General features: G+C 42.2%; 1 protein-coding gene across 1 annotated transcript in view; it reads right to left on the bottom strand.

Annotated features, from left to right (window-relative positions):
• Positions 1-17,187: 17,187 nt before the first annotated feature.
• The window catches only part of bnc2 (basonuclin zinc finger protein 2), a gene marked incomplete at its 3' end in the record, with an annotated part of 149,481 nt that continues 142,418 nt past the window's right edge, over positions 17,188-24,250 (bottom strand). The window contains exon 6 of the mRNA XM_079220181.1: positions 17,188-18,019. Coding sequence (XP_079076307.1) covers positions 17,188-18,019 — 832 coding nt within the window. The remainder of the gene's footprint in view (positions 18,020-24,250) is intronic.

The raw sequence follows: 24,250 nt of genomic DNA, 5'->3' as shown, positions 1-24,250 counted from the left end.
CAATCAGGAGATCTCCTCCCTTCATCAAGGTTTTGACACATTCAGCATACTTTGTGGCCGCTTCACATGCAAGTATTTAGAAACTGGCAGATTCTTGTCATGGAGTACATGTTTCAGGAAACCTCTCCATGTGTGCTCACTTTTCAAAGTGGAACCATGTAGAATTTTGAGTTGAGGCTTTCCAGTAATTGTTATGTTTCCAACTCTCATCAATTCACTTTTAGTCCTTGCAAAGTCTTAAACACCGTCTTGAAAGAATTGTTGCTTGAATGCAGCACACCTAGACACACATGTAGAAAAACCTCATTGTTTTTTTGAAGACGCAGTTTTGGCAGAGTATTTCAGCGGCAGCACATATGCAGAGAAAAAGAGAAAAAAAACATTGCAACGGGGGAGTTTGAAGGGTAGAGCAATTATCTGATTACGAAAAACATTATATGTCAAAAAGAACAACAACATGTAATTGGCTTGGTGTGTTAGAGCTGCAGAGGGCCAGATGTAGAAACGTGTGCATGCCTGTCAATGTAATGGCTAACAGCTTGACCACATAGTCCATAAGGCTTGCACCAGGAGGGCTCAAACAGCAATAAAATCCAATGCTAGCATTTGTTAGTAGACACTCCAATTTGATTGGTAAAATTCACACTCTAATGGGCTTATAAAGGATTTCTTGGGCCCAGAACAATGAGCTGGAGGGCTAGAGCAGTGCCAGGTCATGGACACCCAGCGATTCACAACATCCCCCCCTTCTGGGCATGCTTAGTTTCCTCCATATCCACCAGTTACCCTCTGCAGCTCTCTTTAAAAGCCAGTCGGGATGTTCCAAAGGTATTTAATAGTAGTGGTGGAAGAGGTGGTGGTGGTGGGGATTTCTGGACCTCCCACACACAGGTTCAACCAAAGAGCCATGGTTTTTTTTGTATCACCCCACCCCATCCCTCTCTCTCTCTCTCTCTCTCTCTCTCTCTCTCTCTCTCTCTCTCTCTCTCTCTCTCTCTCTCTCTCTCTCGTTCTCTCGCTCTCTGACCATATGTGTAAGTGGAGGAAAAAAAGCTCTTTAACCAGAGGCACCTTTCTCTTGCACCTTGCCCAGTTGCACCCCTTCCTGGTGAAGACAACACAGAGGGATAGAAAGCCCACACATAGGGAACACATTTACCCAGGCAAAGGGCCAGAGCATTGCATTCCCATGGACCTGTGAGGGGAAAGAACTGCAGAGCACATTTTACACGTAAATATTCAGAATTGGATGTGGCACATCCTTCCTTTTTTTTTTTTTTCTTTGTCCTTTTTTTCCCCTCCTCTCTGTTTCTCATGTCTCATCCCTGTCACTCAAATCAGAATTTTGATGTTTTGACTGGCCACATTGGCCACAGGGGCCAAGACAGGAGTAAAACAAAAGCAGAGAAGGGGTTTGGATTCATTTGATTTTGTATTGTATTGCATCAGGACTTCAAACTTACATTTTATATCTGTTGGTCACACAACACAACCAGTGTTACCTCATGGCTTAGATATTTGGACGTATGCAGGAGGAGAGCATGTTCAACGCTCCCTCTGTGTAATTACGTGCTTTGTTTGTATTTGTTCTTGTATATTTGTGTCTATGTCTATCGAACTGTCAGATGTGACTTAACACCTCAGGGTTTGTTTGGTTTTGAGTACTGAATGTGAATGTGTACAAGCCTCATTGCCTCCTGAGACCATTGTGTGGAGCCACATCTCTGGTTCCCTTTTGCGATACTGATCTTTCACACATGTAACTGGCCCTCTCCATCAGCATTGGCATGTCTGTCTGTTGTTTGTTGTGGCTGTCAGTCTTTTGCATTTGATGTGTTGCTGTATTTAATACTGCAAAACTAGTCGCCCACTATGACCATTACAGTTTCAACTTGAACTTAAGCGTTGCTGTTTTTTGTGAATATGTACTGTATCTGTTTTTGGAATAGCAATTTAGTGTGTATGTGATCTCAATTTTAGTGTGCGTTTCATCCCCAGTGGTGGTGATGGTGGCAGTGGTGGGATTATGGAGTGGGTGTTTGCTCCCTTTCAACAGTCTCTCCACATGGCCTCCTGCCTCCTTTGTCTTTTTATAGCCTCCTTCTGGGAGACACTGCACTCTCCCCGAATGCAACACAAGCCAAAACACCTCTCAGTTCCTTCGCCAGAGCCCGTTACCCAGGGAATACTGTGATTCCTCCCATACTTTTCTACACACACCTTCTCTCATCTCTCATCCCCCCACCTCCAATCCCTCTCCCTTCAACCTGGGCTGGACACAGATTTTTGTTTTTGGAGCATGAGGGTGATATGTGAGTCATAGCGTTACATCTGAAACTCAAGCCTTGGGTTTCAAGGATGACACGTTTAACCTCCTATGTTGCTGAATTATGATAGTCACCTTTCAGTCACATTCATTTCATCAGAGTAATTTTGAAGTGGAAAGCATGTGGATCATTCTTTGCACTATGAAATCATTCGGACAACTTTGCTGATTGATTGTAAAAGTGTATGCTCCCCCGTATGTGCCGTATAACGAATGTAATTTATTATTGTCAGCTCCACATCCTTGTCTGAGAGAAAGCTTCTCTTTAAAATCACATTGTGATTGTGTCATGACATAACATTTTGGTCTCAAGGCCATTTTTACGTTAAAGAAACCTACCTTATTGAGAGGCCCAGTGGAGTTCATAGTTTTACATCAATAATAAATACCATTCCTACTGTCCAGTCGGACTGCTTGTTTTCACTCTTTAAAATATAAAAATCAACCTGCAGAGATTTGGGACAGGTAATCTATCACAGTGATAGTTTGCGGTGATTATCTTTGTATTTTAGCGTTCTTGGTAGCAAGGAAAGATCTCTTGGTAAGGTGTTCATTGATGAACCAACATGCAGGTATTTGAGAGAAATGTGATGAAAAGCTTTACATTCATGTGCTATTTTGTCAGAAGGCCTTTCCACCTAAGGAACACATTCAACAAATGAATATAGGTCAACACATAGTTGCTTAATGCAGATATATTGGTATTGGTGTGTAGCAACACACGCTTAAATAATTCCATGTAGGTTATAATTTGTAACCAGCGTCACCATTGTTCGTCGGGAGTGGATTTTTCATATGTAAGACGTCCCACTTAATATGTTTATTGTTCACCATTCTATAAAAAACTAAAAACAAATCACTTTTTTTTCCTTTTTTTTTTTTACTCATGAATATTGGGCCCAGAAACCCAGTATCAGTTAGGATATATTACGAAGGTCGTGGATATTAGGGTAACTCTAATAACTAGTGTAGTAATGCACCTACAATAAAACATTAACATATTTTTCAGCAGCTGCATATTAAGTAATAAATAAGGCTCTGTTTACTTTGTATTACTTTTTAGTACTTAATTCACTTAAGTCTTTACTAGTTTATTTCATCAACATAGCAAAATGAATGGAAACCACTGGCTGCCCAGTTTCTGCTGGAATAGGCTCCAACCCACAGGACCCTGCACAGAATACGAGTATATAAAAAATGGATGGATAGGTGGTAAGTTGAAACTGACCAGAAGGTCGACAATTAATCAAAAGAAAGTATGATGTGCTTTTGGAAGAGGTTAGCATGCAATGATACAACACACTGTATGTGTTAAGTTAATGGGCCATTTCAAGCAAAACCAGCTCCATGGCCTGCAGACTGCAAGGGTAACGGAGTTTCTCTTTGTTTTCCACACAGGCCTCATTGACCACATGAGCCATTTCTTAGTTTTGGTATTTCATGTGTCTACATTTTAGATAACTTATTGCCCCTTTCCCCATGTGCTGGCTGCTTTGCACACCCAGCCCATTCCTAACTGGGCCTGGCCTTCTTCCTGTCTCTGTCCCTCACCACACCCACCCTGCACCCCTGTGTGGCATCAGACATACAGGCGTGCCACTACGCTGACATGGTCGTTTGTCTTCTGACCGCCGTGGCATATGGAGAGGGCTGGCACTGCACAGATGTCCACTAAGTGCTGATGAAGGGAGTGAGGAATGGATGGGCTGGGGCTAAGAGGATCTTTGCCGGTGCTGCTGGAGCCTGGTACTCTGCCCTGCTGGTGTTATTAACTTTACTGTGCTGAGGAGAGGGGGATGAGGCTATTCAATAAAGTATGTGTTTCCAGATATCTAGGAAAGCGAGTTAGCATGTGTTTGCTTTCTCTCTCTCTCTCTCTCTCTCTCTCTCTCTCTCTCTCTCTCTCTCTCTCTCTCTCTCTCTCTCTCTCCCTCTCTCTCTCTCTCTGTGTCCGTATCTCTCTACTATCTAAAATACTTGTATGTGTGTTCAGGCTAGTGGGTGCAGCTGTAGTGTTCTGGGGAGAAGGAGGGTGTGGATTAAAGCCGTAGGTAGAGCAGAGAGAGCCTGAAAAGAATAATTTGCAGCTTAAGGGCAATAGCTTCAAAGTCATGAATCCTCATGGGTGAGCCAGCCAGGCTCTGAACCTGTCAGTGGTAACTTACTCCTCGGATAGCACGCCAAAGACTTCAATAATGACATCACCCATGCGTGGGGGTAGTGGGTAGGAGCTGGGGTGGGGTAAGGGAGAGCCGAGAGAAAGGGCCAGCTTTCAGGGGTGCGAACGCGGCCCTTCAGAGTACTTTGGAGTCCCGCTTGACGAGGGCTTTGCAGCTTCCTGATACCGACCTTGTTGTTCTCTGTGCGGATTGGCCACAGAAGCCACCAGGGTGGCTTATCAGATTTATTGAGGCTTAGCGGTTGACGTTCAGAGTGTGTATGTGTGATGAAGTGTGTGTGTGCGGAGGAACCGGATGAATAGGGAAAGGGTCATCCCTCTAACAATCCACTCGTCCCAGTTAATTTAGACAGCACCCTAGGGTCTGACAGTGAAGAGGCAAGACTTTGCACCACCCCTCACTGGAGTCCTAAAGACTTGAGAACAGCAAAGCGCTTATAATGCTTCTCACACATTATCCACCTTTTTTCCCCCTTTTGATAATGCCGTAGTGGTAATAGTCTTGAGGTGAAATTAAATTTGACAGAGCTGTAGTTATCTCACCATGTACACCTACTCTATGTTATACTATGGGCAACGTGATCAAATTCTGTACTGCCTAATACCACAGTCTGTCTGCATCCAATTGGTAAGTTTACCACAAACTAATAGGATGTGGATATGTTACCTTGAGTCGCGGTGTTCTTGGAGAGGAAAGTGCGGACCGCAATCTTGTCTCTGTCAGGTTTCCCAAGCTTAAGTTTCAGACACACACTTCAAAGTCCCGCTAATGAGTGGAAAAACATTGCAGGCTCCTGCACGACATTAAAGAGTGCCATTTTTTTTTCCCTCTGTGTGTTGTTGCTGCATTATATTTCACAAGCTTTCCCTTCCAAATGTTAGCAACTCATTTTCACCTCCAGCACAAACAAACAGTGAAGTATCACCCATTGTAGCCAGTATCAAAGGCAACATTTGTTTGCAATAAAATGCGGGCTTGAAATAGCTCCAACACAGATTTTTGTGCTTTAACACTGGGCCAACATTTTTATGCCATAGAAATCAAAAAGGGGAGATGGCTGGAAGAAAGAAGGCAATATATAAAGCATGTAATGGAACTGCCAGACAAACTACACATACCTCAGTTTTATTTAATTGCTCAATTGCAAAAGCTTTGTTCTTGCTGCTGTCATCTTTTCAGATATTTTTTTTCCTTCATTTTGATCGGCACTGTGTTGTTTGGAGAACTTGGCCCCTATTAAAAGCATATCGAATTTGGGACGTGCTTCCCAGCCTCCGTAACAGATATGGAGAATCGATAAGAGCATTACAAGGCTGTGACAGAATGACCCCCACCCCCGCTCCTCTCATGTCTAAAAGGATGGCCATGTGACAAAGGGTCTCGCTCACACTCCTGAGATCCTATCCAGGACAGATCACATTATCTGTCGGGTGGCATAAGTGGCCATTAACCCTTTGGTGACACTGTAGGGCAGAGCATGGTGACTGAACAGACCGTTTGATTAAAACCATAAACAGATCCAGCCAGAGCCTGTTTAAATACACCGAGATCTGGATGCACTGCTAGTGTTGTGTTTCTGCTACAAGCTATTTTGACAGCCAGTTTCTGGCCTCATCAGTATCTGTTTCTCCACGGTCTCAGTCGCCTGAGCCGCATTTAGCTCACTCAGCATCAGTACCAATTCCATTTAGGGGTAAAAATGTAAAAATTCTCCCTCGACTCATTCCCAGGTGGTGTTTGTGAGAGAGAGAGAGAGAGAGAGAGAGAGAGAGAGAGAGAGAGAGAGAGAGAGAGAGAGAGAGAAAGGAATAGTTCAGGGAGACATACAGAGAGACGGAGAGGATAAAAAATGAGCACTGGGGTTTGTTCAGGTTCAAGATGCATTGTGTCTGTTGGCAGCTTGTTGGGCCAACATTGTTTGACGTTCTACCCCTAGTGCGTTTGTGAGCCTTTGAGGGCTTTATGGCTCGGTGTGACTCTGCCGCCAATAGGTTCCAGATGCCGCCGGTGTGGGAACCGGGGAGTGGAGCAAGAAGGGAGACAGGGAAGAAGCATAACCAGGTGTGACCCATTGCAATCTGGGATGTTCTCCATGGATATTGAGACTAATATGCATGCGTGTGTTGAAGAAACAGCGGGATGCAATATGTTCTCAATCTGACCCTGGACAGACAAATAGACAGGTAGACCGACTTGTTGGACACACAAAAACGCATACTATCATACATAATCTTTTTTTGTGAACTGCGTATTTCTTCACTCCTGCAAGTAGCCCGTGCACCCACCCTCTGCCAAGGCACGGAGTTCATGGTTTGAGTCTCGTTGTTCAGCACATTTGCTGCTGGCACCAGTGAGGTCCAACATATGGCAGCACTCTGAGCCTTCAAGCCCAGCGTTGGGGCTCCGAACAGAACCTGCCAGCTCCACAGTGGCCTACTGTAAGGGAAAATTGTCAGCAGGACCATTTAAGGTCCCAAACCACAAGCACTGATAAATGTCTGCATTTCTCTACGCAATTACCTTCAATCCAGTGTCCCTTTTCCAAGGGGCCAGGAAGGAAACAACAGAGCTCGGACCGGCTACAACGCTTAACTGGTAAAAAAATAAACAGAAATGCTCTGAATGCTTGCTAAATGAAGTATGGTTCTGCTGTGTGTGATTTGAAAAAGAAAAAGATGGGGGTGGAAAGAGGTGGAGTCGAGTTCAGACAATGTGTTTTTCATTTGAAAAAAAGGTAAAATATACTTGAGGGGAAATTTGTATTAGCAAAAAGTATACGGTCACTGAGGAGAGTATACGTTGCATGTAAATTGTCTAAGTGCAGGCTTATTTAAATTGTATTGTTGATATCACTGTGATCACAACATACAGTATATACCTCTACTGAACCAAATAAACAATATTGAAAGACAAGATCATTGATTTCTGTGGAATACTTAGAAGTGGACACACTTGATTTTGTTTTGCCAGTTATATGAATTCAATAAGCACATTCAAATTAGAGCAAAACAATAAATGTGTGAGTTGTTTGACATATTGACATAATTACTGCACAGCTTTTGTAGCGCGTATGAGAAATATTTTCATTACAAGTTGTTGGATTTACCAAAAGCATGTTGTCATGCTGCAGTACTCAAAGCATGTCCCAGAAAAATGAAGCACCACCACCGCGGTGTTGAACAATACTATTTCATCACGTGAAAAAAAAGAAGAAAAAAAGAAAAAAACACTTTTTTTGTGTAATTTTGTGGAAACTAGTTTATTTAAAAAGGTACAACTTTAGGAGGGCTTTTGGGCTTTTATTGTTTCACTGCAGGTGTTCTGGGTCTGATAAAAAAAAAAAAAAAAAAAAAACTGCCGTTTTTCTTTTTGGGTCCTTTTTGGGGATTTTGGTCTTTTATTGTTTTACTACACGTGTTCTGGTCTGATTTACAATTTTTTTGTTTTATAACTGTGTTTTTTTGCTTTTTCTTATGAGGCCAAATACTAAGCCATGGTTAAGTACATTGATAGAATTAGAGTAAGAAATTAATATCATAAGCCTTGGACCACATTCATTTTGAAACCGCTGCGGTATGCTATCTAAAGAAAAACTTTTCCTTTTAGGCTCATTATAAAAAAATAGTACCTGCGAGTGTTCTCCAAGGGCTGCTACTGTTGTCGATAATCCCTTCCTCTTCAATCCATCATCTGCAAAATAAACACAGGCCACCCCCACCTGTGTCTGACTTAGAGAGGTGAGGGCCCGTTAACCTGCTCACACAGGCCACCGGCTCGGGCTGCCGATTCCCCGCCTTTCTGTTTAGATTATTTCCACGGAGGCGGGCGACTCTCTTGTGTCACTGATAAGAGCGCAGTAGGGAGGTGGCAAGAGGGTCAAACCACAAGGGGAATAAAAAACTCAGGAAAACAACGGGAAAAAAATATCTTCATCCCCTAGAAATAGTACTTTTCCCCCCAAACTTCTTCACCATGGCGCAAGGCTATTACACTGATAGAAATTCTTCTCCCTCCTCGACAGTCTGGCCCTGAGTACGCAAGGGGCCAGAGTCTTAGCCACATCTCAAGCTAATTTACAAAGATCCCGAATTATTCTCTTATCTTGGGCTTTAAAGGTTGTAAGGTTGATTAACAAGGCTCTGTCCTGTTTATCAGTTTGGGGCTGGGTGTGGAAAATAGCCTGCGATAAGTGCACAGACCATTAAACATTCTATTTCCCCTAATATTTGTCGGCAACCATCTGCTTAACTGATCTCCCTTCACTTTAATTAAAAGGGATTCCCGTCTTGTTGGGGTCATTATGTGCTGGCGGACGCCAGGAGAGGGGTTTGTGATGAGTTCAGCGTTCCCTCTGTCCCTGGGTTGCCAGAGGGCTTTTTTCATCCTCTCTTCCACCCTCGTCGAAGTTAACCCCTTCCTATCCTGCTGCACTTCCACCTTGTTATTTAGCGGGTGAAGCAAACTGAAGAGTTAGTAAGTCCAACAATTTTAAAAGAGATCTAGCATGTGCTGGTGCAAACTTTTCTCCTCACCAGGGCAGTGTATAGATATTCACACTATCTCCCTCAACTCCGGGGCATGAGACTCTGGCTGTAATGGTTTGATTTGCCCAACACTAGTTGGATCGATGCAGCTGTTTACAGTTTCTCCCTCTCTCATCCCTTTTGTCTTTTTTCTAATTTAGTGTTCCCAAACCATGGACAGGGGTCTGAGTCTGTCTGCTGTGCTTGCATCTTCGCACTCCTCCCCACTCTCCATCACTGTCCATTGATGTTTTTCCCCTCTCTTTCTTTCCTCCTCTTCCTCTCTCCTTCCTTGGTTAGTCTTGGAAAAGGAGCTGCATGCCTCCACACTTCTGGACAAGACTGATGGCTCGTCAATAGCATTAGCCAGCATTGCAGGCCTCACTGGTGTAGAACCAAATCAATAAGGCCCAGTAAAAAGTATTATATGTGTATGTGGTCCATCCTAGCCAAGGCTCATGTTACCACAGATGAGTTTTTATAAGAATTCAGCAGTGACCATCTATTTTATTCCCTTTAACCCCACATTTTCTGAGCAATGCACTAGCATTTAATAAGTGCTTCTGCTCACAGTTATCCAGTCTCTTTTAGTATAATTATGAATTGCACCTTTCAAAAAAGTTGAACAAAATGTCTCTGTTCATTGTTTCATTAAATATGGATATTTAAATTTAGCAGCTCTGAGATGAAGTCGGGGAATATAAAAATCTTTACTGCTCTTCTGCCCTAAATTCTGGTAATTTACCTCTAATTATAGTGGGCAATTCCAATAAATTAGTCCTCAATGAAAATAGATTTTTGCTTTCAGTGCATTGACGATGGTGAATGGTTTGTGAGCACATTTGAGTGATTTTTCTGACGATACACTTCACATGTTGGAAGAAACGAAATACAGAAATAACATTTACGAATTTGAGTATTGTGTATATAGTTCACAGAATTATTGGTCCGTATTTTTATGACCTTCACACCCTCAATTTCACACAGAAACAAATACTGACCTTTTTGAGCCGTGAGAGATTCACACAGTGAAGTATTGCAGAGTGATGCAATACTGTCTGGTTGATATGGTCGCTTCTTTATACATCCTTCACTGACTGTTGTTTACTATTGATATGGCTTATATTAAAACAAGTTTTTCAGAAGTTGCTTAATTTGTTGCTGAAAGGGATAAGGATTTTATTAAGTTGTATTGACACATCTCTCATAAAACTATAAACTAATAACACTATATAACAATAGATACCAATTAGACCGCATTTTTAATGTACAGTTTGTGTAATTATACCGGCTTTTAGGGTGCCGTTCTTTTCTCTGTGTGCTTAGTTTAGTTAACACTTTTACTTCACGGCTTGATTTTTCTTCAACCCCCTATTGCATGACATTGCATGTTCTGTCTGTAGTAGAATTGGTTCTTTCTGACAGCTGACTTCCTTCCACAGTGGAACGACGTGCAATTCTGTTGAACTGCAAACAGGACAGTACATGATACGTGTAGACATTTACAGCCGAAATGCTTCACAGGCACTATTGACTTTCATTTGAAATTTTAAGATAAGCTCTGTAACATGTAGCCGTGTCTCAGTTGCTTGAGTTTCACTGCTGCTTGTGGCTGGTAACGGGAGCCGTGTCCTATTTATTGTCCTATATATACTGTACTGTACTTGCCCCTAAATGTGAAGGTGAATGTGAGCTAGTGATTTGTCTTTTTCTCTGGCAGGCACAGGTTTACAATGCTCGAATAACAAATGTGATATCTTATTATAAGTCAACCATACTTAACTCTGATATGCTATTCCAATTTGCTTCGTTGTGTTTGGAAACATTTAAACCCAGCATTGACTGATGCAGACTCTTCAATGGACTGACTCTAAGGTCAGACAGGCAGATGGACTGATGGACATCTTTGCCCTGTCTACCCCCCCTCTCTCCTCCCCCCGGCAGCACCCTTTCCAGTTCAGACACAACAAAAGCTCGCCCTGTCTGTCTGGTTGTCTGTATGTACACACACAGCAAAGAGCTGTGCTTCTCAAAGGTCAGCCGGGGGCGAGCGTGTTTGTCAGGCCAATCGATGGCCTGCCGCCGCCAGGAACATGCACAGTAGCGGGGAGGTCATCGTACTGGCGGACAGCGCCCACCACCTCGTCGCCAAGAAAGGGAGTGTGTGTGTGTGTGTGTGTGTGTGTGTGTTGAAGATGGGTGACTGAGGATATCTGTGAAAAGTGGGGGGAGTATCTTTTACTAACCCTGCATATAATCAATACCATCTAGGGCTATTATTCTGAAATCTAGTGTGTGTGTGTGTGTGTGTGTGTGTGTTGTGTTCTTATCAACAATGACAGGATCAAGGAACTGGTGTGTGACAAACAGGAATGGTGTCTAATTCAAGGTCAATACGGCCTGTGTCACTCCTTCACATTCACAGAGGGGAGGGAGGAGGCATTATGTTCCTGTTGGTTACCAGAGCAAACATGACATCCCTGCTGGAGCTCATATCAATTTGTAATTTGACCCCCAGTCACAGCAAATGATGTCAGCACAGGTCGCTTTTTTCCAAAATGACCCTGCACTTTGCCGTTGTCATTGTCAATCTCTGTCTATGATGTCACTTTGTTCTTCTATTGTCACCCTTAATTTTTCTTCTTTGACTGATGTTAATATTCATAAATGTTAATATTCTTCATTTCATGTGGAGCCATACATGAAATTGTTGATAGATCGTTTTAATAGAGGGAGGAAAAAGATGTTCATTTCAAAAGGCATGTGTTATTTTTTTGCATATTCTGTGTTTTTTTTTTAGGTATACCCAAAAATTTAAGACAGTTTTATACATTTCTTCCCATAACATAGTTGCTTCACAAGGATATTTAATTTAATTTCAGCATATGATGTTATATGTCCTTTGTTTCCCTCTGTCAGTAACCATCTTGCTAATTTGCTAAGACCAGCAGCACCTTCTCCTCATGCCAGTACATCTTTTAATAACTCTATTAATCTAATCGTCCACTAATTGGTCAAGATAGCCTTTTCCCTTGTGCTTTTTATCATAGAGCAATTAAGAGCCCGGTAAAACCTGCTGAAATCAGTGTCTTGTTAAAATGGCTTGATTGACACGTTGTTTCGGGGCTCTGCATTTTTTTTCTGCATTATGGAGAAGGGTGTCTTTTCAAGCTCCTCTAATAAAATTAAATATAACAGAATTTGAATAAAATTGCGATGACAAAATGCCAGTGACTGATAAATCTTTAATATAAAAATTGTACAAGAATTCTGATACAAATTACAAGAGGTATTTGGACAAAATATGAATAAAATTCCATTTACATCCCAAAACCCTTATGCATTTTATGCAAAAACCATAGACAGTTATAATACAGAAACAAATACAAGAAAGGCAAAAAAAGAAAGAAAAGAAAGAAACAAGAGTCTTTTAAAAAGAGGACCATTTGTTCCGTCCTGTCTGCAAATGGGTAACACCTGTTTAGGTACATACAGTATTCATGAAGCTTCCAAATCACCATTTTGACGCAAGCTCCTCTGCTCTGTTTGTTCTTTGCAGTGCGACGATGTAGCCATGCAACGCTGTCGAGTGCCAGTGCCACAACACAGGCTTTTTAAGACGCAAATGCATTGTATACACAAAACACAAGTGAAAACATAAATCTAAATTCACTAGGTCTTCAAGCTTATTTATACTTTAAGACTGTAAAATATAATTGGCACAATGGAAAACAATAAATGAATTATTTCTCGACATTTCACAGGTTCCAGTTCAAATTAATGAGGGTATATTTTTTGTAGAACATTTCACATCAGACTGAAGCATCTATACAAATCTGTATTTTTCTTCTTTCTGCATATTTCTTATGATGTCCCATCAAACATTTGAATCCCGCTTTGTTCCATGAGCTACATAAACTGGACAGTTTGCATGCGTTGTCACCTCTCATCCTCTCCGCTTACACCTATTGTACTCACTCGATCCGTGACGTGAACAAAACGGACCGTGATTAACAGGTCAGCCGCTTCAGCCGTTTGCCATCCACTCCTCCCTCTGTGTGCTATGTAGGAATTACAGAATAATTGATGCCTGACGCTCTAATCAAATATTAAAGATTCACTCCAGTGGTCTCGGCCAATGAGGCGCTCTGAGTGACGTGTTCTTGCAGGATCCACAGCCCCGGTCACTCGGTAGCAGAATGCACTTGGGCCCATGTGCTTGTAGAAGTGAGAAAGACTCAAATTGGATTGGGCGCTTTCTCAGAGGAGAGGGGGGAAATTGGTGGTCATTTCTCAGAGGAGAGGAGAGCATTAGGGAGAAGGGTGCAAATGTGAGGGGTGGCTCGATCGCTTTCCAGCAGGCAATCTTGAAGAAGCTGGCGATGACTCCTGGGGAGTCCTGGCCCTGATGCTCTCTTGCTCTCTCCTCTCCCTGTGTACCTCTCTTTCTCCCCTGCCTTGTTAAGTGACTGCCGCAAGGCTTCAGCCAGACCACTTTCTAAGCGCAATCCCTTTCCACAGTCTCTTCCTTCTCTCTCTCTCTCTCGCCGTCAGTCTCCCAGAGGTTCACATGTGTTCTCAGCTCTGTTTTCAGCCTTTTGCAGCTCTTGAGCTCCGCTGGCATCACCAACACCATGCAGGACTCATAAGGAGTCCGTAGGAGGTGGGAGAAGCGTGCTGTAATCTCTTCTATGATATTCAGTTTTCAGCCTGGCACACACAAGTCCACTGACAGAGGTCATACACTGCAGCTGCTGCTTGAGAAATGGACAGCAAGGAACAGAACATAAAGAGTGTGGTAGAGTCGAGTGTGGTAAAACTTTTCTCAAATCAAGAAGGGCATAGAAGCTGAGGTTAATAGGGCAGAGCGCACTTACATTGAGATAGCATTTGATATGTTGGGTAAGTACAGCTCTTCTAATTCTATGAGGTCCAAAACAAAAAGCTTGCTGGCTTTTTTTTATTATGAGATTTTCTTAATTAAACAGTGTCCTCTTTCGATATAAACGTCTCCAATAATTATCGGTTGGATATTTAAATTTAAATTTAAATAATAAAAGCTTTGGACTTTCCATTCCTGACTCAGTGCTAGCTCACATCCTTCTCCATAATATAATATTAGCTTTCTATGTAGTGGCAGAGGCAGCTATAATGTTAATGCAAGAGTTTCATTTCCTGTGGCGAGAATATTTCTCTGCCCCCATCTCCTCCACCGCTAGAGGTTAACAAGTCATCTTGTTCTTGTCATCTTTCTTGCCCGTAAGTAGGAAGCATGTGTGCGTGTGTGCCACTCTCTGTGTGTATGTGTGTGTTTTATGGTTGTGTGTTAGAGAGACAGCTGTCAGCAGGGTTCCTGGAGTAGCACTTTTTGTTCCTGCCAGATCGAGGGCCGGTGGGATTGAATGAATGAATGAAGCAGCAAGCGCCTCAGTGAAACCCACTCCTGGGAGAAGGCAGGGGTTCCTGTACTCAATTTTCTCTTCACTTGGGATAAACAGGCAATTACCCATCCCTTTTTCCTATGCCATGGCCGTCCGGTGAACTTAAGCATACACTATTAGTGCGTTTCCCTGTAGGACCTGCGCTGTGGGGTGTGGAGGTGGTAAGTGAGTGGCGGGTTGAAGAAATGGGTAAGGCGGTTGTTAAATGACTGCGCTCTGACAGACAAAGAGAAAAACAGAATGAGAGAAAGGAATTGGATTAAATTATCAGTGACCCTGAATAAGAATAAGCACACATAGAAAAAGAGTAGATGAATTGGATTCAACTAAAATTAATGGGTCAAATTGAATTGTTCAGAGCACACAATATCTTCCCTTCTTTTTCTCTTTCTGTCAGTGTCACAGTCTTGTCAGCAACCTTGGAGCCTGGCAGTGTAACGAAGTGACAAGTGAGTTATTAGACAGAAGAAGCTGGAATGGCAGGGACGCCTCCAGGTAACGGAGAAGCAGCACATTTTTAATGATCGTTGCTGTCATCCTTTCCTCCCTAGTCAGCCTTCCACCTCCGCAACCTTTCCATCAGCCTCGGCTCTCTGTCTCGCTCCCTTTATCTCTGAGAAGAGAGGACTGAAAACTGCATGTGTCATAAAGGTGGAGTCTTAAAAAAAATAAAGAAATGAAATATTTCACTAGAATAGGTCATGTCTATATTGAAAAATGGCTTAAGAATGAAATAAATGGAACTCAACACTGTTATGGATGTAAGGTGTTGTGAATACTGTACAGCACACCACATATCACTGCATATTTCCCCCCTCTGTGTGTAGCACCAGTCAAGTAAGAGAAGATCTCCTTGTATAGTAACACAACGCATTGCTAATACATTGATAAACAGGTCAAACTGAGGAACAATCTCTATTTTTTGTCTTTTTACAAAAAATATTCTTATACTGGACAAAAACATCTCCATGAAGATACATCACCCACCAATAAATACCCCTTCCCGTGGCTACTTTGCCCAGTTACTGGAAATATTTGTACCGTAAGACAATTTATGGAAATGTTCAAAATGTCTGCAAACAACAGCCAGGAAAATGGCAACATTTTTCAAGAGTACATTTGTAGCCGACACTCAGCAATGGCAACCGATACCGAAAATATTACAGCAAAAGATTTAAGACTCAAGTGCATCATATTAATCCAATGGGGCATGATTTAAGTACACGGTGTCACACTGAAAGAGCTCTTCTTTAGAAAACATATTTGTTTTGGTCACAGTTGAATGACTATTTTCATCTTTTTTTTCTCTTTTATCTCTTTTCTTTTTCAAATCTATGGGACAGTCATATTTCTTTAAGATGCCTTTTTTCTTGCACCGATAACTTATTTTGACAGTATTACAATAATGTCATGCTTTACACAGATTTCCCCACTAAATTTCCTGAAGTAATTATCGGGGTCATAACTGGCAACCAGACACAAGTTAAACAAAAAGAGGAAGAGAGACTCTATCAATACCTAACTCCTTTTGTGTTTGTGAAAAAGCCGTTTATGTTCAGTCACACTTGGATTTGTTTTGAGGCAAGAGACTTTGGAGACGCTTTCTGAATACGTTGTTTACCGACGTGGGCAGATCTCAGGTTTTGTTCAGGGAGGCAAGACGTTTCCTGTTGTGAAACTGTGTTTGAAACTGAGCACGTGCAAAAAGAAACTGGCACACGTATGTTGAAGGTATTATCATCTACCTTGGCACATCAATGACCCCGAACAACGCCTAAATTCACCATTGCAAAAGTCCTCATTATAATAATATTACACATCCCCTTGTATAGATGCAAAGTGCAAAAACTGAATTTGTATACTAAAGCTCATAAACATAACAGACAAAAAAATAAAAAATAAAATAGAAATACAGAGAATTATATCAGTGTAGGAGCCTAAAAAAGCATGCCGGCAACCTCTGAATATCTAACAAGTAGATAAAACAAGTCACATGATATTCTTTTTTTTCCAAGGACTCAGTTTAAAACGTGTCTTTGGAGCTAACATAAATGAGTCAAGCTAGTAAGATGCTACCTCTTTCTTGCCTATAGCTGGAAGTATTGTACTGGACTGTAACATAAAACCATAACGAGAGAGAAAAAAGAAGCAAACAACCATCAACACAACTCTTTTACACCAAAAGCCTCTTGGGACATTATTTACAAATGAAGCTGTCATGCTTTTGTAACGGGTTCATTTAAAAGCTATCATTACACAAATACAACAAGAAGATTTTCTTTTTTTTTTCTTTTTCAATACTATCATTTCTGCAGGCAAAGTCACAAATAAGAGTTTGAATAGATTCTTTGGAGATTGACATGAAAACAAAGTGGGGAGAAGTCTGAAAGCAAAGATGGAGGAGCTTATGAAAAAAAAAAACGACTGGAGTTTTGTTATAAAGCAAACTCCATGCGCGAGAGCGTCTTCCTGTTCCTCCAATGAAGGAAAAGTCAAAGGTCACAATAATAAACTGTATTTAGAGTCCATGAATTTTATAGAGGGACATAGAAATGTCTTGCAATGACTTACAGAGGACGGGCAGGAGGCATACAGGCATTTAGCTTGCATTTGATGGCCCTGGGCTGGGATTAAAAGCTAATTTGAGGAGGAATAAGGATGAGGAATGAAGGGAGGAGTGGGCCGACTGACAGCAGGGTCGAGTAGCAAGTCATTATTTAGTCTATCATTGTGGAGAAGGGCATGTTTTTATGGAGGTTGGGGTTCTGAGAGTGTCGGTTACGGCTGCGCACAGAGCTGAACACCATGTTGCAACCGGGGCTTTTGCACTTGTGCATCTCGCGCAGGTGCACAGTCTTGTAGTGCACACGCAGGGTTCCTTTGTTGCTGTACATTTTATGGCAGATGTTGCAGAGGATCCCACTGTTACCACTGTTACTGCCCCCGGTGGACGCAAAGAGGAATGGCGAAGAGGAAGGTTCCAACCCCTCACCATGTCCTTCACCTCTTAGTTCTCCAGTCTCACCCCGATGCCTTCCTTCAGCCTGCCCCTCGGCATGCTGGGAGCAGTCCTCCCCTTCACTGTTTCCCTCCTCCTCATCCTCTTCTCCCTCCTCCTCCTCCTCCTCCTCCAAGTCATCCAATAGGATGCCTTCGTCGCAGCCCTCGTCTGACTCATGTGAGGAGTGGACACTGCTGCTGGATTGAACACTGGATGTGGTGCTCAGGTCCAACACCATGTAGTCGTCTGGCTGGCCCCGGGAGAAGCCGTTGGTGTGGTGGTTTTTAAGGTTATGGTTGAGAGGGTGGTGGGGATACTCACTGCTCATCAGGGAACGGGCAGTGTGGTTCAGGCCAGTGGGCCGGAGGCTAGCGCCTCCGATGCCCATCCCGGCATATGGGTCCAAGCCCATGTGGTGCCCGGCATAGATCTTGGCCAGTAACTCGGCTCGCAGGTCCTTGGGCAGTGGCGGGAGTTGGGGGTCCAGGACAATGTCGTCCAGCTCTTTGGTCAGCAGTTTGCGGTGCAGGTTGATGTTGGAGCTGTGCCTGTGGGGGAGACGTAGTTGTAAATCAGAGGGTTAGATTACCTCTCAAATACAAAATAGCTTTACATGTATTTGTAATTTCATATTGTCACCTTATCTTAATTCTGTGAAATGGTACCAGGCTATAATATTGAATATGTATTGTTACAAATGTGTACACACATACAGTCACACAGAAACAGAAATTCATCCTGCAGCTCTCCTCAGAAAAGGATTGCACAGAGAGAGAGAGCATCCTGCTAGTGTTTACCGCTGTCAGCATGTCTGCACTGCACAGCTCTCAAATCCAATAGACTCTGACTCAATTAAATACTCCACCATATTGAATGGGAGTTTATCAATTGATTCGAGCTGTGGTAATGTGATAATTGAGGGGAACTGGATAGCATATTAGCACTAGGCCCTGACAGCATTATCGCATTCATTCCCTATCGGAGGTGGCTTAATCGAGCACCTCAATGAACATGTCTTTATGTAGCCCTGGATTTAATTAAGATGGGCATTTTTCCCAAACACAAAGCTAACTGTATCACACAATGTACTACAGCTGATGAAAGAAACTAAGTAACAAGTGCCATGCTTAAGCCAAGATACAATTAGTGAGAATTTCAGAAAGCAAACAAAGCCATGCTACAAGATGCAAGGTGACATGAGCTTAAAAGATCTGAGGCAATGCCTTTTCGCTCACAATTTCACAGTTACCAAGTCGGACTGAGAAAAAGGGGACCCGCTGCACTCATGTCACAAAAAAACTGCATAACACAAACACTTAAGCAGCTAATTACCTGCATCAGGTATAACATACACAAGGCCCATTCCTCTCTTATCGGGTAAGCACTTACATCAAATAAGAAAAAAATATGCAAATACTCCTTTAATGTGAGGGGTTTCCATGCAGGGGGGGCACGACTGTGTAAAACAGATACAAAAAAATCAAAAGAAAAGAAATCGGTCATCCTTTGCAGGATGGGCAAAAATGGAGTCACAATGGATAGTAGAGCTTACCAGCAGTGGCAGGGTTGATGCAGTCAAAAAGGGTCCCTTTCCTTTAATTATTTACTTCCCTATCCGACATTGTCCTGCAAGAGGTAGAAATACATTCATTTGAGGGACCCTTTTCTGTGAACCAGGCAACCAGGATCCCGTCCACTCAAGCATCGTCAGCATTGAGGAGAAAGAGCGTGGCAAATCAATTGGCCGTGGCTGTCACTGTGTGTGTGTGTGTGTGTGTGTGTGTCTGTGTGCGTGTGCGTGTGCGTGCACCTGTGTATGTGGGAAAAACTGAAAATATACGACTTCCATATAGCGGGACTTCGATCAAAAGGACTTTATAAATCCTTTGTTCTTTTTTGTCCTTTGATAGTACAGTTGCACCCATATGGTGTTGACTTATGGCTAAAATATGGGAGTCATGATTCAATGTCTGCGGCGCTGTATCCCTGCCTTGTCAAACACATGTGTGCATGCTTGGCTGTGAGAGGTCAGAGTGTTTTAAAACAGTCTGAAATATGCTTTAGTCAGTGATCAGTATGTAAGGAAATGGGAACAATTTCTGCAGGGATACCAAACAGGCTCTGACATGAAGAGGGGCCACATATTTGCTCAGTTAAGCCTGAAGCTCAGGATGCTGTTGATGATGCTTAGGTAGACAGGTCCTTTGCAACATGTCTCCATCTCTATAACAACACCGTCTCACTGCTAATAAGCTCTAAATTAACCATGTCTAGCTCAGTTTTAGATATTATAGTTAAACATGCTAAATATCATGCAGTAAGTAGTCTCCGCTATAGCCATCTTAAATACTCTGAAATGTACACCATATTGTTAGAATAGTACAACAATATCTAGATAAATAATATTCACATTTACTACAATTTGTATTCTACTGCACAGGTATATGAAAATGAAATAAATGGAAGAGGAAGAAAGGCATTTTATGATATATCATTCGTAACCATTTGGAAATGATTTAATCTCAAGAGATGAAGAGGAGAAGAAGAGCCCAGTTCATGAGAATTTGTATAAACATTATTATTTAACTCCTGTGTTGGTAATACCTCCTTGCCCTAAAAATCTAAATAAATCCACCAAATCCACACAGTGGGCATAATGCACTTATCCCTTCATTTATCAGATTTAGACTTTATGCCCCATTTCCCACTCTCCTCCACCTCCATCACTTCTGCACGCTCAATCTTTCCTCCCCCAAACCCAGACCCCCTCCCCTCCCTCCTCCACCTCCCTGTTGGCCAGTAATGTGGCTGGCAAACCAATTTGACAGTCTCATCTTTGCCCAAAAGATGGGGGAGGCCTCCAGAGAGCCCATTTTTGACTGTGCAGAGGAGGTAGAGCGAGAGTGTGTCCGTCCCAACCGGCGTTAATCATCTTTAGGTTTGTCTGATGGCCCTTGCCCTTGTTTGGTGTGTGTGTGTGTGTGTGTGTGTGTGTGTGTGTTGTCTAAAATGACTCATAATGTGTAAATGAGATGGAAAGCTGAGTGGAGTTAAACTGCCACGAGTGGTTCTTTGTCTTTCCTGTCATTTATGGTGTGTTATGAGGTTTTAGGTATAAGTGGGAGGACAAGAGTTTTGGCAACATTTATCATTCTCTGTCACTGTTATATCTGCTTTGCATTGTTTCATTGTGTTCAACAGCATGGGCTGCAAACAATGATTTGAACATCCTCAAATAAATAATTGCATAGACATTAAATATACATAAAAACATTTTTCTTGTTCAAGAATTCAATTCATGACAGTATTTATCTCAGAATATAATAATTCCTCTTATTCTCATAAATTGAAGGGATGTTCCCAGTATTTGAATATTTTGATCTGGGCTGCGTGGCTTTTGCTTACGTATTCTCTCTATGAGCAGCGTGCCCTTTGTTTATAAGAGACAAACAGAGAGCTAATTGAGAAGCAGTGGAGCTGGGCCCACATGCTGTGAGGGGACCGAGGGAAAGGGAAGGAGACAGAGAGAGCAAGGAGAGGGGAGGAAAGAGACTCTCCAACATAATTAACCTTCACTCTCTCTGCAGTGGCCCATGCGGGGACCATGGGCTGCGCGCTTCTGCACCATGGGAATGTGGAAGAAGCTACTCGTTTCAGCGACATAGGAGCAAGTTAAAGTGTTGGAGTGAAGGTTAAAAAAGAGAAGCAGGACAAGCAGATGAAAAAGAGATAAGTGAGGCAAGTTTCGTCAAAGGTTTAAACAAATATGAATAACGAGGCCAATAATAGTGATGATTGCTGGTACGCGCGTCTATGCAGCAGTTAATCATGCAGTTTCTTCAACACTTCTGCCGACGCTGCTCGCTCCCCACAATAAATATTCAATCATTTACCACCAGGCAGCTTGGAGGCTGGGAGGACACCCCACCGTAAAACCACACATACCTACATTCTCTTATGTCGGTCTCTGTTTTACATTCAAAACACAACACCAACAGGGCATTAAATCCTTTATCCTTTCCTGCATTCCTCAGTGTGTGTGTGTGTGTGTGTATGTGTAACTATTGTTTATGTATTTGTGTCTACTAAACAGGGCAGGTATCCAAAGTGAACGAACACCAGCGATACGAACACGTTGTTTCCGTGGCAGCACATTCACAATGTGTCTCCTACTCTGACAATGTCATTGGCTCTTGGTTGTTTTTCTCAGTAGATCAAATGACCTCTCCTCCTTTTTCTTCTTTACTTTGATACAAGAGCTTTTGATGCTGCCGTCTGATGGTGTGTTTACGTGCCTTTGGCTTTTCATTCGGTCAATGGGCTAATCAGATATGCAGAGGTACTTGGACTTCCCTGTTGCTGGATGTCAACAGCTGTGTTTTGGAGGAATTGAGAAGAGGAAGCCAAGCAGGGTTGCATATTAAAATACTGCTTTAGCATATATTATTCAGCTGCAAAAACAACAACAAATAACTAGAGGTTTACCTTCCTCTTAAAAGTCAATGTGGCTTATTAACAGCATTAATGTTTTCTTTTACTTTAAAAAAAAAAAGGATTACTTTGTGTTATGTATTAAATGTTCTGAGGTGACCAACCGGACAGAGCTGCTAATTTATCATTTAAAAAAAAAAAAACTGTTGACAGAAGAATCGAAGTAGGAGAAACAATGCAGTTTGACTAATCTCATGTAATGCACATCCTCAACATTAATTTGTGCAAATATCTTCGTTCATGCAGTGTGATCTTATGTGCACTTATGAAAACCACTAAATTATATTCCTGTTTTATTGCCACCATGACACTTACATTTACATTATATGTCATTAGGTGATTATCCAGGGACAGATTTGATGCAAGCCCAGTTTGTGTATTGACTCGTTTCAAAGCTCCCGGATTCCTTGAGCTTTGTAATGCCCTTCTCTCTGCTTTTTTGCTCCCTGGTTGAACTAGCGGCAAAGTAATATGTCCCATATGCTATCAGGAATGTATCCCCCACAGAAAAAGTATGGAAACAATAGTGTGCTTAGGTCTCACCCAACTCGAGCTACATTGTACATCCACAGCCTTCATGTTCACAGCAGCAATTGTCCCTCTTAGCTACAAAATGGTCTCTATCCCCCATATGTTCTACCACTTTATGTTTGAATTGCATTTACATGCTGGTGTTTCATCACTGTCACACACACACAAACAGGTTGACACAGGATGATTATTTTATATTTTTGCTGACAGCCCATTCCAGGATAAGGAGACTACGTTACATAACTGACCAAAACAAAAAGTCTGAATCACTGTATCCATCTTAGCACCAATACAATTCTGATCACTGTCTGCTAATTATCAATGGAGCTAGACTCAGGAGATGTTTTTTCCAGTACAAAAATCTAAGTTGTAACTCCTATCTTCCATTGCAATATTTTCTCATGTTTGATTCCCCTATAAACTACAGTGGAGCTCTTATCCTGCTTTTGTTTTGTAATTCAGGTAAGGCCATTAATAATCTAACAACAGCATTAAGAGAATAATTATGTAGAGATAAGGTCTATAGAAGAGCAAATTGTTTTCTCTGTTATCCGTTTGTACATGTGTGTGTGTATCTGCATGTGTGTATATGTGCATACACATGTTACACAGCAGGTCATGCCTCAGGCATCCTTTATTCCTAAAGCCTTGTCAAAAGAAGGAAGGTAACAAACCGGTGGCAGTACACCACACTGAGCAATGCATGCTATAATAACCCTTCCTGTCATTTTGCTGCTGTCGGCACAGTTGCGTCAGGTGAGCAGCAGGGCTTCACCTTCACTAACGCTACCTTTCTCCTGTTCTGCTCCCCCTGTTCCCCTCCCACATCCATCTAATAGAGTCCCAGAATCACCTGCTTCCCTTTACATGCTGTTAATGAACAAACCGTGGTAGGAACAGATGCCACCGAAAAAACAAATGTAATCAAAGGCTTGGGGTGGAAAAGGAGTAGTTTGGGCGGATCATGGGGGGGCGGGGCAGAAGTAGTGTGTGGATGAGACACAACACACTGAGGGAACATATAAGATATAAATGTGTTACCCAATTGGAAGCAAGCAGTATGTTGAAACTGTCCCTGTCATTTTTTTTAAAATGTATTTATTTGTTTTCTATTCCTCTGATAAAAATGAATTGAGCAAGGTTGATATAAACAACAGCTAAGTTATATTAAAAAGATAGAGAAGGTGAGCATGAGAGGTGTTTGACATTCTCAAGGATAGTATTACTGTCTATGTAAAAGATTGAGACATTCTGCTCATTTACCATGTCTGGATGTTGGCCAATGTAACTCTTAAAAGTGCTCCCATGATGCAAAAACAACTCCAGTGGTTTGTAATCCCAGAAGGAGTCTGGGCTTGCCCAGGGCACGAGTGATGTTATGTACCTCCAGCATATGTTATGGCACCAACCTGCTGCCACTTCTGCTCCAATATATTCTGTAGAGTGAGTGTGTGGGACTGATATGTGCTAACAAGCCCAGGTGAATATAGCTAGCCTCACCTCCTAATGCGCTAATAAATGCAGTGGTTTGACAAACCGCTGTCTATGTTAATATATGCGCCTCCACCTCTCTATCACAAGGTGAGGTAGTGAGGGCAGGTAAACAACACACTACAGCTGCAGGGTTGATGGGTACAGCCTAGTGCTTGTTTGACTGTGTGAGTATGTGTTTTTAATCCTGACACCCGACTCTTCTGAATTCTGACTTGACAAGGAGCAGATGTCCCTGAACCATTTTTTTGTGTTGCATTAGTTAA

The sequence above is a fragment of the Taurulus bubalis genome (assembly GCF_910589615.1).
Source record: "Taurulus bubalis genome assembly, chromosome: 6".
Taxonomy (NCBI): Eukaryota; Metazoa; Chordata; class Actinopteri; order Perciformes; family Cottidae; genus Taurulus; species Taurulus bubalis.
Note: the sequence above shows the minus strand (reverse complement) of the source record. Positions and strands in the feature narration are given on the sequence as shown.